The sequence below is a fragment of the Nyctereutes procyonoides genome, unplaced genomic scaffold, assembly GCF_905146905.1.
Source record: "Nyctereutes procyonoides isolate TBG_1078 unplaced genomic scaffold, NYPRO_anot_genome, whole genome shotgun sequence".
NCBI lineage: Eukaryota > Metazoa > Chordata > Mammalia > Carnivora > Canidae > Nyctereutes > Nyctereutes procyonoides.
The window spans coordinates 33,581,407-33,599,949 of record NW_026575047.1 but is presented as its reverse complement, the minus strand read 5'-3'; the positions used below and the strand labels follow the sequence as shown (position 1 = coordinate 33,599,949).

Below are 18,543 nucleotides of genomic sequence, written 5' to 3'. Positions count from 1 at the left end.
TGGGGCAGATCCTCCTCCCACTCTCCTACCTGCAACAGGGCAGGTCAAAGAGCCCAGAACGCAGTGTTTGTGTTATGAACACTTTATGTTAAAGTATGAACAGATACCATATCTACAAAATTTAAGCTTCTGTTCCAATAAACACTCTGTTTTGTTAAAGCTAGAGAGGTACGGAATGTCATGACCTGCACACCGGCCTGCGAGACTCTGGTGTTTACACGGGGCAATCATAGACGTGGATTTCCTGGTCATCACCCACGGACACAATCTTTGAGCCATTTCCATTGTATTTTACTCCCCAGACCTGTACATCAAAGAAAAAGAGAAAGCAAAGTTCTCATGCCTTCATTCTTCATTAGCAAATATCCTTCTTTATTCTCACTATACTGAATCTAGAAAAACAGTGAGACGGGGATGTTCTGGTGCTTTCTGAGCCAGTGCACTCCGGGGCTTTCCCTTAACCAGGCACCTTGCATCGCTACTATTTATCATCCCTCCCCTCCCATATTCCACAGTGTCTTTTTTTTTTTTTTTTTTTTTATTTATGACAGTCACACAGAGAGAGAGAGAGACGCAGAGACATAGGCAGAGGGAGAAACAGGCTCCATGCACTGGGAGCCCGACGTGGGATTCGATCCCGGGTCTCCAGGATCGCGCCCTGGGCCAAAGGCAGGCGCCAAACCACTGCACCACCCAGGGATCCCCACAGTGTCATTTCTAAACCCAAATCAGGATATCTACAAACCTTTCCAGAGTTTCAGGATCTGGGGAGTGACCTAATGCCATGAAGCTGGTACCCATAGGACTGGTGCGGGCTCATTTGTGTTTCCAGAAAGAAGGCCCACAACTGCCCTGGGGGTACTGCCTATGGGGAAAAACTGCTCGTCACCTCACTCCTGTGCCCCCATGCCCAGCCCACGAGTCTCTGTTATCAGAGCCTCTGGAGCCTGTCTGTTCTCACAGCTGGACCAGTAGGCATCAAGGAGCCCTGGTTTTACTTGCTATGTTAAGTCAATGGTCACATCTCCTTCCTGACAAAACTGACTCTGAGTGGGGGTTCCAGTCCTGAGTCCAGTGCTTGCACCTGTTGGGCCGACAGCCTCACTTCCACCCAAACACTCCTGAGACCGCATCATACTCTGAGCCACGTGCAGCCAGATTTACTCGCATATGAAATGTTAAAGTCCAGAGGTGAAATAATCAAGATTAAATCCCCTCAACTTCATTAGCAGTAATTATTTCACATTAGATGTAAAGAAGCATAAACAATTATATTCACTTCAAGCTGCATTCCAAAGAGGTCATCGGGGCTGCTGGTTGGCTCAGTTGGTAGAACATATGACTCCTAATCTTGGGGTCATGAGTTTGAGCCCCCGTATTGGGTGTACATATACATTACTTGAAAAAAATAAGATAAAAAACCTGGGATCTTCATAAAAACATTAAAAATATATTAAAAGTCAACTTTTTACTGCCATGGGCATTTTTAAAAGTGACTAGCTTCCTGAAACTTGCTACTCAAAGTGGTTGGGACCAGCAGCATGTGCCCCTCCTGGAGCTGGATACACATGCAGAAGCCCAGGCCCCGTGCCAGCCCTAATGAATGGAAGAGCCCCAGGGATTCCTTATGCAGAGGCACTGCATCAGACCACCTTTTCCTTTCACATCCACACGGGCAAAGACAAAAAGTACCCTGAGAGAACAGAGTCACCACCTCATTTAAAAAGTGAAGCAAAGAGATGCCTGGGTGGCTCAGTGGTTGAGTGTCTGCCTTTGACTCAGGGTGTGATCCTGGAGTCCTGGGATCGAGTCCCGCATCGGGCTCCCTGCATGGAGCCTGCTTCTCTCTCTGCCTGTCTCTCTGTCTCTCTCTGTCTCTCTCATGAATAAATAAAATCTTAAAAAAAAAAAAGTGAAGTAAAAAGTTATTAATGTCACTAAAGCCAAATAACCTGTTAAGAATTTATGGCTTTAAGTATGTTGAAAAAAAATCACTTCTATGGCCAGCTCCAAAAATGACAAGAGCTGTGTGTGTGAGAAATGGGCACTTCTAAGGAAAGCCCTTCCTGGGCCAGCGGTGGCAGGCTGCACATGGAGAAGTGCTCCCGGCATGCCCTGGGCACCCTGCACTTTCCAAAGGCACCAAACGGCTGCGTGGCTGGTGCCGTGTTCCCTGGCCCTCAAAGGGCCATCATGTTTCATGGCCTACCTAGCCACCAGCCCATTCAATGTGTGCAGGACGCTGGCTGATGGACACTCAAGCAGGTCAAGCAGCAGGTCAGGAGAGGGGACAGGTGTCAGCAGTAGTCAGGTAAGGCTAGCACGTCTGCAGGTCTAACCAAAGATAAAGGAACGTGAATGTGAAATTTGCTGTACCTGATCCTGGTGATCGAAGAAGGTGTGAACACAGGTTCTTGTTCCAACATCCCAAACTTTCACACTTTTATCAGATGAACTGTGTAAAAAAGGGAATATCAGTTTCAAAACAGTTTGTATTCTGGTTTTAGGTTGGAAGGAATGTGACCAGAAACCCCACCATCCTTCGCTCCCCTATTCTGCCTAGCTGTGTGCACTGTGGCCGGCCTGAGCCCACAGGAGCCTCAGACACGTGTGCCTGTACCAGGTTGGAGGGGCCTGTGAAAGCCTCCCAACAAAGAGGCTGCCGTAACCTCTGCGCAATGCTAGTAAGCCGGCCATCTCCTTTCTTTACCGTGTGGGCTGCCCTGGGCCTGAACACCACTTGTACACAGATTTATGTATTTTGAGTTACTGTTGGAACACAGGTATCCCTACAGCAACTGCATGTGGAAGCCTAGATTTATAAGGAAAAACTAAAAATTGAACTATTCTAAGAATCCACCTTGGTTCCAGCTAAGGACAACTACCTTCACAACTCAGGAAACCACTCACAAAACCAATGTAGAAAACAGTCTACCTGAATGAAAAAGGGTCAGACCATCTTCAAATTTTAAGGCAACTCACAAAGGACAGTCTTCATTTCCCCAGCATTTAAGAAATGGCCAAGAATAATAAGTACCTGGACACAAAGTGGGTGTCGTCAGGACAAAATGCAACATTCAGCACCCATGATGCATGGCCACTCAGCGTGCCAGCCAAATTGGCATGTTGTCTGAAATGGGAAAGTTTCAAACAAAATGGAAATGATACAAATTTTTACAGGAGCATTAGCACAAATGTCAGAATTTCCCCCCATAACAGAGTAGGACCCACAGCAAGCTAAGAGCTTCACAGCCCAAAATCAAGAAGGAGAAGAACCACAGGAGAAGAAACTAGCAGGGGGGCTGGCTGCCTGAGGACAGTAGCAGGCTGTCCCTGCCCGCACAGCCGGCACCCCTTCCACCAGGGAGCCAGTGCCTCCTGTCCAACGGAGCTGCTCATATTCACGCTTTAGGACAGATGCGGCATGGACAGACCATTTTTAATCAAACCAAGAACAAGACGGGTCTAATTACAAAAGCCATTTTTCACTTTCAGAAAAGTGAAATGCAATCAGCAAAGGCAGGAGAACAATCCTGAGGCCTGACTACAGCGTGGCGAGGTCCCACCTGGGAGAACAGGCTGCAGCCGCACAGAACAGACCTCGGGGGGTGGGGGCAAGGAGAGGCTCCTGCTCTGCACTTAGGGGAGACTAGTCACTAGTCCCTCTGGAGCCTGAACTCCCTCTCCAGCTCTTGTTCAGAACCTGTACTTCTGCCACCTTGCTGACATTTTGTCCTCCGTGTTCCTCCACCCCGGTGCAAACCCCCCAGAAAACCCTCACGAGCCCACATGAGAGCACACAGGTGGTCAGGGTTGTAGCACCCACTCACTGCTGGGGCACAGACCAGTATGTCCTGTGACCCAGGGCACCAGAATACCATATTCAGAGGCCATGAGCCAGAGGCACATAGACCACATTGCTGAGTCCAAGCATCAAGGACACAAACACCCTCCAAGGGATGCTTGAGGGTGGAAAAGAACAGTGGGGAACCCTGGAGATATAGGCAGCGCACAGGCTTACAAGAGAGCTGTGACCTGAGGAGAATGATCACTCAACTCACTCCTATACCTGCAGTCAAACCACCAACAGCCCCGGGAGAGGCAGAAGAGTGCAGACTGGATGTTTGTGGTTCTGCCATCACTCTGCACCAGTGACCACCAGTGGTTCCACCTCCTTATCTGTACACACCTTACTTACCTGAAGGAAGTGAAAATCCATGAGCTCCACAAGAGACAGGATAGGTGAAAACAGGCAGGAAGTGCCTGATCCTAGGAGGCAGCCTGTGACATTCTAAGTTCAAGGTCAGGACTACTGACCGGGGAGCAATGCCCAGGGCCCTGCACACAAGCCCCCCCTGGGCCCAGGACTCCTTCAAGCGGTGGGATGCAGGAAGGGCGCTGATACTGGGTGAGAAGCCTCAAGTCTCCATGATAACTTACACATCATAGATCTTGATGTAGCCATCATCTGATGCAGTGACCAGGAGCTGAGAATCCGGGGAGAATGTCAGGGAACGGATAGGCATAGCATGGCCTGAAATTCACAAAGGCCCCTGTCAATCTGGCAAATCACAGGTTCCCCACTGACAGTGAGTGTCCCTTTTAATGACCAGTCACTGAGCCGCACTGCTTCTGTCAGAGGGTGGGGAGGGACTGCACAGGCTCTCCTGCTAGTGTTCCAGAAACATCCACATAACACAGGCCCCTCCTCCTGGAGCCATTTCTCCTGGGTTCCTTCCCTCATCAGCTTGACCTTAGCATACATGGCTGGTCTGCTATCGACACGGACAAACGAGGAAATATACATGATGATCCATACGGATGGGCTACAGGATGCCGTTTCCTACTGCATCTCATATTGTACGGTAAATGGTAAACTAAGCAGGCCCCGTATTTGCTTGGTCAGAATTGCAACTAGTAGGAAGAGCAGAGTGGAAGCCTCCCTCCCAACCATGCTGTGAAGCCGCAGTGCAGGGCACAGGTACTGTGCATTCATCCACCTTCAGGTTTTTGACAAAAAGTCGTTCTTAATCACAACGTTCTGCAGAACCAAAAAGGACAGAAAGGAAACACTCACATGACTGAGATACATGGACACATAAACAAGTGAGTGTTCACCAGAACAAGCACGTCCAGGTTCTACTGGACAACCAAACTAGGACCTGGAGGCATTTCAGATTTCCAAACGAGATCACTCTTTTGCAAACGTAAAACTCATTTGTCATTTAGTAGCATTTTAATAAAAGACTAATTCCTCCTTGCTGATCTGATAACCCACTTTACACAAAACAAAATGAGCCATACCTTCTAGCGTGTGCAGAAGTTTTCCAGTTGCAATATCAAAAATATTGATGATCCCATCTATGGCTCCACTGGCCAGATACTTCCCATCAGGGCTCTGTGCAGAGAACATTCGGAGGACATCTGAGACTCTGCGGGGCTAAGCCGTCCCCACCAAACACAAGCAGAGCTGCTACTACAGGCTGTGCCAGCCAGACAGCAGCGGTCACAAGCTGCAAGCGCATAAAGTAGAGTTGGGGAGAGAAGAGAGAGCAAGGGTTCCTTACATATGCAATACTAAGAATGAATTTTCCTCTCGTGTCCAGAGAATATTCCTTTTTCCCACTTTCCACACCAAAAATGTTCACTTTCCCCACATGAGTTCCTGTGGCCAGATACTGGGAATCAGGAGAAAAGGCCAAAGTCCAGGCATCCACTGAACAGAAAAAAAGAAGGAAAAAAATACGGTGAGAAAAAGTGTGACCTTAAGTTTTAAAACTTTTACAATTTTGCCAAAAGATACAGTTTTTAAAAATTAGAAACAATGTCCTGATTCAAAAACCTATGTGTGAAGTTGCTAATTCTTTACCAATTTAGTTTATGGGCTTTTAAAATTTTTGATAAAAATAGGATAATACCAAGTGTTAACAAGGATGTGAAGAAACCAAAATCCTCATGTACTGGTGGAAACATAAAATGGTGCGGCCATTCTGAAGAACAGTTAAACAGTTTTCTTTTTAAAAATGTTAATCACCGGGACACCTGGGTGGCTTAGCGGTTGAGTGCACCTTTGGCTCAGGGTGTGATCCCAGGGTCTCAAGATCAAGTCCCACATCAGGCTCCCTGCATGGAGCCTGCTTCTCCCTCTGCCTATGTCTCTGCTTCTCTGTCTCTCATGAATAAATAAATAAGATCTTAAAAAAAAATGTTAATCATCTGGCACTCATCAGGACACGTAGCCTCCTTTACCCCTATCACCTGTGCACAGAGGTGCCCCCACCACACTCCCACACCCCCGCTGGTGACCAGCAGTGTGTCCTCTGCGGTTCAGTTTGTTTCTTGGTTTGTGTTTCTTTTTCTCTTCTTTGTTCGTTTGCTTTGTTTCTTAAATTCCACATGAGTGAAACCATATGGTAATTGTCTTTCTCTGACTGACTCATTTCACTCAGCATAATACCCTCCAATTCCATCCACAACAATGTAAATGGTAGATGTTCATCCTTTCTGATGGCTGAGTAATATTCCCTTGTATATATAGACCACATCTTCTTTATTAATTCTATCTGTCGAAGAACATCTTGGCTCCTTCCACAGTTTGGCTATTGTGGACATTGCTGCTATGAACATTGGGGTGCAGATGTTCCGGCATTTCACTACATCTGTATCTTTGGGGTAAATACCCAGTAATGCAATTGCTGAGCCATTGGGTATCTCTATTTCTAACTTCTTGAGGAACCTCCACACTGTTTTCCAGAGTGGCTGCACCAGGCTGCATTCCCACCAATAGTGTAAGAGGGTTCCCCTTTCTGCACATCCTTGACAACACATTTCCTGTCTTGTTAATTTTAGCTATTCTCTCTGGTGTATAGTGGTACCTCATGGTGGTTTTGATTTGTGTTTCCCTGATAGCAAGTGATGTGGAGCAGTTTTTCATGTGTCTGTTGGCCATCTGTATGTCATCTTTGGAGAAATACCTGCTCATGTCTTCTGCCCATTTTGTAACTGGATTGTTTTTTGGGTATTGAGTTTTAGAAGTTCTTTATAGATCTGGGATACCAGCCCTTTTTCTGAGATGTCATTTGCATATATCTTCTCCCATTCTGTAGGTTGTCTTTTAGTTTTGGTGACGGTTTCCTTTGCTGTGCAAACCTTTTTATCTTCATGAAGTCCCAAGAGTTCAATTTTGCTTGTTTCCTTTGCATTCATAAATGTGTCTAGTAAGAAGGTGCTACAGCCAATGTCACAAAGGTTGTTGCCTGTGTTCTCTAGGATTTTTGTCTCACATTTACGTCTTTCAACCATTTTGAGTTTATCTTTGTGGTGTAAGAAAATGGTCCGGTTTCATTTTTCTACATGTGGCTGTCCAATTTTCCCACACCATTTACTGAAGAGACTGTCTTTTTTCCATTGGATATTCTTTCCTGCTTTGTCGAATATTGATCAAAGAGTAGAGGGTCCATTTCTCTATTCTGTTCCATCGATCTATGTGTCTGTTTTTGCGCCAGGACCATATAGTCTCGATGATTACAGCTTTGTAATATGGCATGAAGTTTGGAATCGTGAGGACTCTGGTTTTGCTTTGCTTTTTCAAGGTTGCTTTGGCTTTTTGGGGTCTTTTGTGTTTCCAAACAAATTTTACAATTTTAGGATTGTTTGTTCTAAATCTGTGAAAAATGCTGTTCGTATTTTGATAGGGATTGCACTGAATGTGTAGATTCCTCTGGGTATCACAGACATTTTAACAATTTTATTCTTCCAATTCATGAGCATGGGATGTTTTTCCATTTCTTTGCATCCTCTCAATTTCTTTCATCAGTGTTTTATAGTTTTCAGAGTACAGATCCTTTACCTTTTTGGTTAGGAAAATTCATAGGTATCTTACTGGTTATGATGCAATTGTAAATGGGACTGTTTTAACAGTTTGACAGTTTCTTAAATGAAAACAAACTTACCAGAATATCCTGGAATTCCACTCCTGGGTATCTAACCCAGGAAAAATGAAAACACATATTCACACAAAGACTTGTGCACAGATGTTCATAGCACTATAGTTTTTACATAGTAAAAATTTGGAAAGCATCCACATGTCCATCAAGTGGTTGGTGCAAGAACAAAATAAGGAACTGCTGATACATGCTACAATGTGGAGGAACCTTGCAAGTGTGATGCTACAGAAAGAACGAAGACGTAGAAGACAATACAATTCCACCTAAACAACATTTTTCAGAAAGGCAAAACTACAGAAATGAGGAGCAGATCAGTGGCTGCCTGAGGCTGAAGGTGGAGGAGACTGACTCTACATGGACACAAGGGTATTTTCTAAGGCCTGGAACCGCAGTGGTGACCATACAACCCCAGAGATTTACTAAGACTCACAGAACCAAACACAGAGGGCTACCTTTACATTGCAATTATACAAGTGAGAGCTTATCTCAATAAAGCTGTAACTAGGGACGCCTGGGTGGCTTGGCGGTTGAGCATCTGCCTTTGGCTCAGGGCATGATACAGGGTCTCAGGATCGAGTCCCACATCGGGCTTCCTGCATGGAGCCTGCTTCTGCCTCTGCCTATGTCTCTGCCTCTCTCTCTCTGAGTCTCTCATGGATTAAATAAATAAAATCTTAAAAAAAAAAAAAGCTATAACTAAATCAAGATGTCCTACCACAAATACTCTTCTGTTAAACTAGAATATGACAAAGTATTTACCACAAATTAACAAGGACTGGAAAGAGGCACTGCTGCTTTTAGAAAAACCACCTAGTTTCTAAGTTACACCATTCAGCTTAGTTCATTTCAAGAGCTCTATTCCAGTGTGATTTGTGCATCACACTATTTCCTCAGCCGGATTGGGGGGGGGGGGGTCGTCCTCTGGACTCCCCTGGTGCAGGGGCAAGTGATGATTTCTATCTGGGAACACGCCACGGGTGGTAGTCTAGCATTTATTTTCTGAGCTACTCAGAACCACTTCAGAGGCCATCCCAAAGACCTCTAGGGGCCTTTGGGGTCAGAGGTTGGAGGCCAGTTGCTACCTAGTTGCTCACTGTCTGCCTGTCCCTTTGCCCATAGGCACTCTTGTAGAGGAACACACCCCAAGTCTTGCCACCCTGCCCTGACACAACAGTGCTTGTCAGATCAAAGGGAAAGCTGAGAAAGGCTCCCTCCCAAGTCTCTGTCCTCATTCCTGGGAAGAGCTCACATACAGCAGGCCCTTCCCAGCCCACAGGACTGAGGAGAGGCTGCTGTGAGCTGACACATGGCAGATGGCAGGTCCCAGCACAGAGGGCTCAGCACCATCTCCCATGGTTTTGTTTTCTTTTTTTAAGAGTTTATTTATTTACTCGAGAGAGACAGAGCGAGCGAGCGAGACAGAGAGAGAGGCAGGCAGAGACACAAGCAGAGGGAGAAGCAGGCTCCATGCAGGAAGCCTGACATGGGACTTGATCCCAGGTCCTCAGGATCACACCCTGGGCCGAAGGCAGGCGCTAAACCGCCGAGCCACCCAAGGATCCCCTATCCCAAGGTTTTTTAAAACAAAAACCTCGGGTAGCCCTGGTGGCGCAGTGGTTTAGCGCCGCCTGCAGCCTAGGGTGTGATCCTGAGGACCTGGGATCAAGTCCCATGTCAGGCTTCCTGCATGGAGCCTACTTCTCCCTCTGCTTGTGTCTCTGCCCGCCCCCCCGAATAAATAAATAAATCTTAAAATAAATAAATAAAACAAAAATCTCTTGCAAATTTCAACACACATATTGAAAGGGGTAATAATTTAGTTCTATCACTTTTCTCACGAAATGTTCATTTTTAAAAGGAAATTAACTGCAAGAATGCTCAATTTTTTTAAAAAAGATTTATTTATTCATGAAAGACACAGACAGAAAGGCAGAGGCATAGACAGAGGCAGAAGCCCCATGCAGGGAGCCCGATGCAGGACTCGATTCTGGGACTGCAGGATCACGCCCTGAGCCAAAGGCAGGTGCTCAACTGCTAAACCACCCAGGCGTCCCATGAGAATGCCCAATTAACCAAGATCTGAAAAAGCTTTTATAATCAATCGCTCAAATAGCTGTTTTTAATCTCTTTACTAATAAATAACTAGAATTTATTCTAACAAGATTATGCTTACTTATTCCTATTGTAATTTAGCTGTTTATTTATTTATTTATTTATTTAAGGTTTATTCATTTATTCATGATAGACAAAGAGAGAGAGAGAGAGAGAGAGAGAGAGAGAGAGAGAGAGAGAGAGAGAGGCAGAGACACAGGCAGAGGAAGAAGCAGGCTCCATGCCAGGAACCCAATGCGGGACCCGATCCTGTGTCTCCAGGATTGTGCCCTGGGCCAAAGGCAGGCACTAAACCGCTGAGCCACCCAGGGATCCCCATAATTTAGCTGTTTACAGAAATAATGGTTACTAGAAAATCTGCTTTGAATTCCTTTCAGTTTAATAAAATATTTCTAAATATTTTTATATTTCCCTGTTAGCTGGTTTACGATATAAAATTTTTAGCATCAAATATCCTGATGCTCAAAATTGAAGGGATTTTTGTTCCCACATTCTAAGCCTATAATTTCTGCACAAAAGGTATCTATCATAATCACTAAGCTCCACCTCGTCACTGGGAGCAGCTCCTTACTTATGGGGGTCCTGCCTGTCTGAGGGCACGGATGCTTATCCCAAGTGTCCAGTGCAGGGAGCACAGCTGCCTTGTTCATGAGGCCCTCGCCTGTGTCCTCACTGCCATCCACATCCTTACATTCCCCGGGATCAGGGATTTTCTCTTTCCCTTTTCCCTGTTATTTGTGGTGGTCCACATCCTCCATGTATTTTCAAGACAGGCACAACGTATGTGTTGGTGTCCCCACACTCATGAGCAGTGTGAGCCTTCGCATGGCTCAGTTGCTCTTTAGCTATCAACAGCAGCACCTGCTTTTACTACCCAAGTACCTGCTGTGCCACAACCAGATTCCTGTCCAAAGAGAAAGTAAATCTAACCCCTTGACGAATCTCTGGACCTTGTTTCTTTCCCAACAGGAACCTTTCCACAAGCACTTGACACGCACAGAACCGACACCCAATTGTTTAGGGCACTGGGTGTCAGGGAAGGCAAGCTGGGTACAGACTCATCCTCTCCCTTGAAACCAAGCCAGTACTCATCTCTCCAAGTGCAGCGCACCCAGGACCACAAGATCAGCTCACTGCCCTCAGCATCACAGGTCTGGGGAAGGCTTCGGTGCCCAAGGTAAAAAGGCAGTAACAGATCTGCCTCCTCCTCCTCTCCGGGGCTCTTTGTCTTCATAGGCTTTGGGGGCTGGTCTGGGGCCTCAAGTCCTCCATGAGCGATGTCAGCAGGTAAGAATACAGGCAAAGACAATCACCTGGGAAGTCAGTGTCTGAGTAGCTTTTTCCAAATACATATCCAGCCCACACACCCTGATGATTGCTCAGGGTCTGGGCATGCGTATTCTTTAGAAAAGCTCCAGCGGTAAGTACCATAAACATGAACTATTGCTTCTGAGGGGAAATGCACTCAGTCCCCAAATAATCTAGCTTCCCTATAAACTGTGGGACTATTATTCTTTCCAATATAAAGACAGCCTGTATTGGGTACTGAGCATAATCACTGGGAGGCAAGTCCACCTGGGGCTCCAATCAAGGGAATTATGTTCAGGAAACACTGAAGTAACTTTTCTGTAGCCAACCCTTGAAGGGTATACCAGAGAGGCAAGTAGCTCTGTGCTCTCTGGGGGTCATGACCCATTCTGGCCAGACAGCCTCTGGTCGTGAATGTTATGCAGTCATTTACAAGCAGACTGAAGGCTACAAGGAATTCTGAGATGTCATGTGGTTGTTCCACGTTAAACCATCCACTGAAACCATTAATTCCTTTCCCCCAGATATTTATCAATGCTGATGGACAAGATTATGCTGTCCTATGGTATTTTAAAAAAAGAAATGTTATTCTAGCAGTTTCATGTCAAATGCTGGGAATCGGGCACTGTAATCATAATTCATAGAGGTTACCATGATACAGATTTAAGACAACACAATACTTTATACTGAAGACTTCTATTAGCCATTGCATGTCAAATCAGACTATGGCAAACTCAGAACCTCCGGACCATCCAAATCCACAGCCCCAAATCGACGATTCTAAAATCTAAAACCTCTGAAAACTCTGAGTTTTTTAATAGGCTTAGTACTAAAATTTATTTGGCAGTAAAACCTGACCTAACGGATGTAGAAACACTGTTTAGTTGCTGAGACATTAATGCTTGGAGGGCACCCCTCCCAAAGCTATTACATAACATACAGTTCATGCACCCATGTTAATTAGCCCCTCAAATCCAAAAACTTCTGAACTACAGGTGTGGAAAGGGGTTGTGTCTATTATCTTCCTGACAAGTAAAGCTCTTACCTGGTCCTGCATCTATAGATTTTATCTGTTTGCCATTATCCAAGTCCCAGAGACGAATATGAGCGTCAAGAGAACTGGATGCAGCGATGGGCAGTGTATGGCTGATGTCCACAGACACCACGCCCAGTTGATGTCCCTCTAGACTCCACTGTAGGTCCAGCCTCTCATCACACCTGCAGTGGGGGACAGAAAAATGGGTTTTTGCACAACAGGCTGTACCAGCGCCTGAAATTCTAGGCCCCCATGACCTGCCCCCTCCCATTACCAATAGTCTGTAAAATGCAGACTTGGAGTGGAACCCACAGGCATGAAACACCAAGGGAGGCCAAGTTTTAACTGTGGGACTTTTTTTTTTCCTTAAAGTATAGGCCTTAACATTGAATAAGGGGAAAACGCAGGCTGCCTTTTTATACCATCAGACTGCTACTGCTTTCTTGCCTAGGAAACATGACTCTCCTGATTGTACCTTGGGAGTCCAGAAGCAAAACTGTGAACCCCAATTTCCAAAGCCATAAGGGGAGAGGGCACTCACCACTTCCAGACTTTCACCAGGTCATCCAGGGACCCCGTAACCACCGTCTCAGAGTTTTCTTTCTTGTTTGTCCCCCAGGCAACCGACCAAATGGCATCATCATGGGCTAGAATTAGAAAGCACTTCATTTAAGTCTTCCTGCAATGTCTAAACCGCACAGGCTGAAATGAAGCAGAAATGCTGCTCCGACAACTCCAAGCTCACAGCCACCTGCTTTAACTGTCTTGCCAAGTGCTTTCCCATCAGTTTCTGTCAGAACTGCAGAGGGACACATGAACACTGGACATTCTGAAAAAGCCTCTTGTCCCAAATCACAGGTTTACCTGGTAGGGAGGGAGTACCAGAGCCATCTATGTCCTTTCCACTTTAGCATACTGCCTGCCTGTGTCACCTGGTTAGAACCAGGAAGCCCCTCACCCTCCAAAGACCTCAACTTGGTAAGACTGGTGCCTCAAGGATCCTTGGCAACCAGTAGGCAGTTCAAGTGCAAATAATACAGGTCTGAGAACAAATATCAAGATGCTTGAGCTCTCCAACACAAATGTCTCTTAGGCTTCATCAATCAGTAACTACATTAATTTTATATAATATTATCTCAATTAACCACAACAACCCTATGAAGGGTTAATATCTTCATCCTACAGACAAGGAATCAGAGGCTTAGGGAAGCACAGTAACTCACTCAAAGTCAAAAGCTAAGAAGCACCAGAACTGGGATTTAAACTCAAGCTCTGCTGACTTAAGTCCAGCTTAAATTCCAAGTCCACCAACTGCATATCTGGTGGCCTTCCCTGTCAGGTCTCCACACCTGGCGCAGGTCCAGGGATGTGGCAAGTGCACACAGAGGCTTTATTCACACCTTATAGCAATGGTCGAGGAATACCTTCCCAAGATGTATCAGGGCCGTGAACGGCTGTGGCCTCAGTGACAATGCCCACCTGAGTCTAGCCTGCTAGCTCGCCACCTGGAAGGCATTAGCAGCATGCCAGGTAGTTGAAGGTAGCTGATGGCATGCCTGACTAGTTAGTTACCCATCTGAGCTAACTTGAAGAATGCGTTTGGCTTTAACTTCAGCCTATCTAAACATCAGTTACCTAGAGTGGAAGAGCTTTTACAATGCCTTTCCACAGGTTCCTCCCAGCTTTGCCCAGCTCTTCCAGGTGTGGTGAAGAAACGGGGCACGTGAGAAGCCCAGCGTCCTGGCAAGCTGTGTCCCAGACTACACTGACTGTTCCCCATTGCCATCCCACCTCAGCTACTGCTGCACAGCACCCAGTCCATCCTCCACTTCTACTAAGGGTCATGGCCTGAAGGGGGGAACCATCGTAAAAGCCCCAAGGCATGTTCAGAGGCTCTAAGGTTACCCTTCATCACCCTGGCTACTGGGAAGCTCAGAGCTTCATCTTTCTCAGGTGGGAAAGCTTCCCTCAGCCTGCAGCTTCCCAGTCTATTCTGTGACCCCTGCTTTTTCTTTCTAGTTAGTTGTTTGGGGGCTTCTGTTGCTGTTTGCTTGTAAATATGTGTTTTCAGCTGCCCCTGCCATCTCTTGTGCATGTCAGTTCAGCCCTCCAAACACCAGGGACAACAATTCTCACAGGTGAGGCTGCTTACCTTGTTCTTGTTTGAAGAGAATACTGTACTAAAAAAGAAGAGATGTCACATTAAACCAACAGTCAGACTTCAGAGGTATCCCCTCCCTCCCTAAAACACCCCCCCGGACCCAGCTGACCACACATCCCCCACTGTAAGCTACTCCGCCATCCTCACCCTGCCCATCCTTGCAAGCTCCCCGATTCCTGCTCATGCCAGACATGCAGACTCAACTACAACACCAGAAAAAAAATCAGTTCTTGCAGAAACTGTCCTCTCCCACCTACTGCTAGGAGACTGATAAATCCTGTGCATTCCCAGCTATGATCACCAGGAGACTCTGCATCCGGGTTCCAGCATAATTTTTGCAGTTGTACAAAACCACATAGTCTGCCTAACCTGTTATCATTGTCCCTAATCTTATGATAAAAATTTCCCCATTTCTGATTTTTGTTTCTTGTTTTTGAGGACATTTTTTTTTTAAATTAAGGACACTCTATGCCCAACATGGGGCTTGAACTCACAACCCTGAGATCAAGAGTCGCAGGCTCTAGTGACCGAGCCAGCTGGGTGCCCCTGAGTATGAATTCTCCCCAATCCCTCTGGAAACTGTGGAAATATTTCGATAGTTGAAATCCTCCTCCTGCTGGTGTTGTGCAGCTTATAGTGCCCCCACCTGTCTGGTGATTTGGGCTCATGGTCACCCAGCACTTTATTTATTTTTTCCACCCAGGACTTTAAAAGCAGAGCAGGAGCAGATGCTAGTTTCCTGACTACATACCCAGACCACATCCTGGGCTTCCACCTGCCAAAGGAACCAAGTGTTATTCTTCCCGTCCCCATAGGCCTTACCTGGTTGGTCATTTCCTCAACCAAGGAGGAAGGCTACAGGCCAGACAGTTCTGTGGAGACATCAGGGCTTCAGTATGGGGGTGTCATCAGGACAGAGGGGGATACGGGATAGGGCAACCCTCTGCCAGAGCCGCCCTGACATTCTTCAGTGGATCAGCCCCAAGGACCCCTCCACAAGCCCAGCTGGGTGCTACCACCTTCCTTCCCCCTTGGAGCCCAGGGACTCCACTCACATACGCCCCATGCCAAGTCTGACTAGAGAGGGACTGGTCTCCACTGCTTGCTGCTCTTCAGATAAAACCATAGGTCCTGCCCACTCGAGCCAACAGGCATGTGAATGAGGTCCACAGTTGCAGACACACATCTCCCAAAATCTTCAAGGACTCAGCTAAGCACAGACTCACTGTAAAAATAGACTTATTTATTTTCTCAGGCTGCAAGGACTCTTGGACTCTTTGTATTCTGTGTGTATGGACCCTCTAGCAGCCTGGTGAAGCCTAAAGCCCCTTCTCAGAGCTTTTAGACGTACAGGGACTACAAAGGGAACCAAGTACACTCAATGCTTGTTGCTTGAGACTCTTCCATTCTCGGAAGGACTAGGAACACCAAACTAGCGAATACTGACCCCACTGCTTCTAGAAGAAATACTGGGTAGGGTCCTGCAAGCTGATTGTAACATTTTTGTCAACCGATCGATACATAAGTTCCTATGCTAACCCCTCAGTAGCGAACTCACTGCCAACAGCACCCTAATTCAAACCTCACAGAAGCTTACTGAACACACGCATTTTCTCTGTACACACCTCACAGCCTGGCACTGAGGAACCTACCACTTAGCACTGTGTTGGAGGCTATTTTAACGGTGATGTCGCCAACAAAAAGCACAAAAATGCAAAAATCATGACACTGAATAGACTGAAAAAAGGACCTTTGTCAATGCAAGAAGGCAGCGTCACTTTGTCCAGCCACAGCTGAAAACGTGGCAGGCGACTCAAATTTTTCACCACCCTGCACATGTCCACAAAAGACCACAAAAGCTCTGCAAGTATGGATTCTGGGATGACAAATCAAGTTTAGCGGGTAGGCAAACTTGCAAACACAGAATCTGAGAATAACCAAGATGAACTGCACGCCTAAAAAAGTTTTATCAAAATATGAAAATTAAAGTTGTGATAGCGCAGCACATGTGACTCTTCATCAGCCGGTCAGGCAACAAGGTCCAGCAGCACGTCTGGTAACCGCTGTCCTTTCAGAGTCTGATGAGCTTTCACAACATCCGAGGATTCGGGAATATCTATGATTTACTACTGCGGACAAAGTCACGCTGTTGCTACTGGGGTTTGTTGCCTACCTTCAAACTTGGAGGAAATGCTAAATTTCCATCAAAATGCAGGTTTTCTTCTCATCCACACTCGTGCCCCCTTGATTCCATCCAGGGACAGAGGAGATGGAACCACTAAGGCCACTAGGAAGGTTTCCCAAGGCTACTAGGTAAACGCTTTCTAACTAACCCTCCTCTGTGACCTGTGAAGTCCGTTGTGGCCCAAGTGCAGGGTCCTGCCCGGGGCGGGGAGGCAAGGGGAGCGGGCGCCGGCTCTCCGCGGTCCCGTTACCACGTCCACCCTGTGACCGCCCCAGAGGGCTCACGGAAGCCCCCCCGCCCCCCGCCCCGCCCCAGCACCGGCAGCAGATGAGTGCACACCTCGGGGCCCGGGGCCGTCTCTGCCCCCTCCCCGGGTCCATGCCGGCTCCGTCACTCAGGTCGGTGACCCCGCGCTCCACGGGGCCGGCAGTGAGCAGAGGCCGGCCGCCGCCTGCAGCCGCCCGGGGACGGGAGGCTCGCTCGCGGGAGGACTCCGCGGCCCGAGCCCCGGAGCACGGCCCTCTGCCACCCCTCCCGCAGAGGCAGAGCGCCCCTTCCAGCAGGCACAGAACGTTCCAGGACGTCCTCCCAGGCCCCGCGCACCCACACGCAGCCAGGGCGGAGGCAACACAGGAGCCCCCGGCGCACCCTCGCTTCCCCGCTGCCGGCCCCGCTGCCCCGGAGACCCCCCACCCCAGCCCCAACCGCCGGGCACGTCCACTCACCGCCGCCCCGCCGGCTGCACAGCCGCCACACTTGTGACGTGCGGCTCGCAGCGACCGCGTCGCGCAGCTATGAGCTGGGGGGGCGGGGCACCCGGCAGCCCCGCCCCCGCCCCCGCCCCAGGGCGCAGGCGCGCGCCGCAGCGCCCCCTACCGCCGCGTGGCTGCGCTGCCCCCAGCGCCCGCCTTGGGCTCCGGGCTCCGGGCTCCGGGCTCCGGGCTCCCGCATCCTGGGCGTCGGCGGAGCTTGTCCTCCGCCTGACCACTTCTGAGGCCCTGTTGCTGAAGGACACGGCCGTGACGTAGTATTGTTTTTCAAACTGAAAGTCACAACCGGTGTGTGCGACAGCTCTAGATTTCCTAGGTTGTGACCAGCATTTCCCCCACCCCCAGGTCATTCCGGGACCCCAAGCGAGGGCCTCTCGGGCTCAACCCTTCTCACCGAGCAAATGGGGTGGAGAGCAGGACCCGCGCTGACCTGGTCCTCGGAGCACCCGATCCTCTCCCGGGGTCACCTGACCCCGCAGCATTGTACCCCCCCCCCACGGAGGGAGATGGGGGCCACCTGACCCCACATCAGTGCCCCCCAGGGTGCAAGGAGATGGGGGCTGCCGGTCCCTGCAGCAGTGTCCCCCCTGGGAGAGGGAGACAGGCGGGGTGAGGGGCACTGGTGTCCACAGCAGTATCCCCTCCAGGGGTAGAGGGAGATGCAGGGCTCGGGCTGTCTGGGGGGCAGCCCTGCGTCAGTCAGCCCCAGGGACAGATTGCCATCTCTCCTGATTAAAACTGGGGTAGAGGGTGATGAAAGTGAAGTGTGGTCACTGTGGATGCGAGCCCCAAAGTCTCCCCGAGTCTTTTTTTCCCTGGAAGTTAGAGCTTCATAGGGTCTAGTTCATTAGGACCATCTGCAGGTGTACCATCGATTCCAGGAAACTGTTAGGCCATACAACAGTGTATTCATACAACAACATAAAGTTCACCTTTGGAGGCTTTTTGAGGAGGGTGTGTGGCCCAGAACTTGGCTGGATACACACACAGTTCCCCCAGGGCTGGTTGTCTGGTCCTCAGGAGTT

General features: G+C 48.2%; 1 protein-coding gene across 1 annotated transcript; it reads right to left on the bottom strand.

Moving 5' to 3' along the window:
• Positions 1-66: 66 nt before the first annotated feature.
• On the bottom strand, positions 67-17,553 carry SKIC8 (SKI8 subunit of superkiller complex). Its single transcript, XM_055326476.1, has 11 exons — positions 17,474-17,553; positions 15,386-15,435; positions 14,555-14,582; positions 12,944-13,049; positions 12,412-12,584; positions 5,568-5,716; positions 5,305-5,398; positions 4,441-4,534; positions 3,038-3,130; positions 2,377-2,455; positions 67-304 (listed from the first exon to the last, which is right to left on the bottom strand). Exons 2-11 carry the CDS (start codon positions 15,395-15,397, stop codon positions 215-217), a joined length of 918 nt encoding a protein of 305 aa, XP_055182451.1. The 5' UTR covers positions 15,398-15,435; positions 17,474-17,553; the 3' UTR covers positions 67-214.
• Between the last annotated feature and the right edge of the window lie 990 nt (positions 17,554-18,543).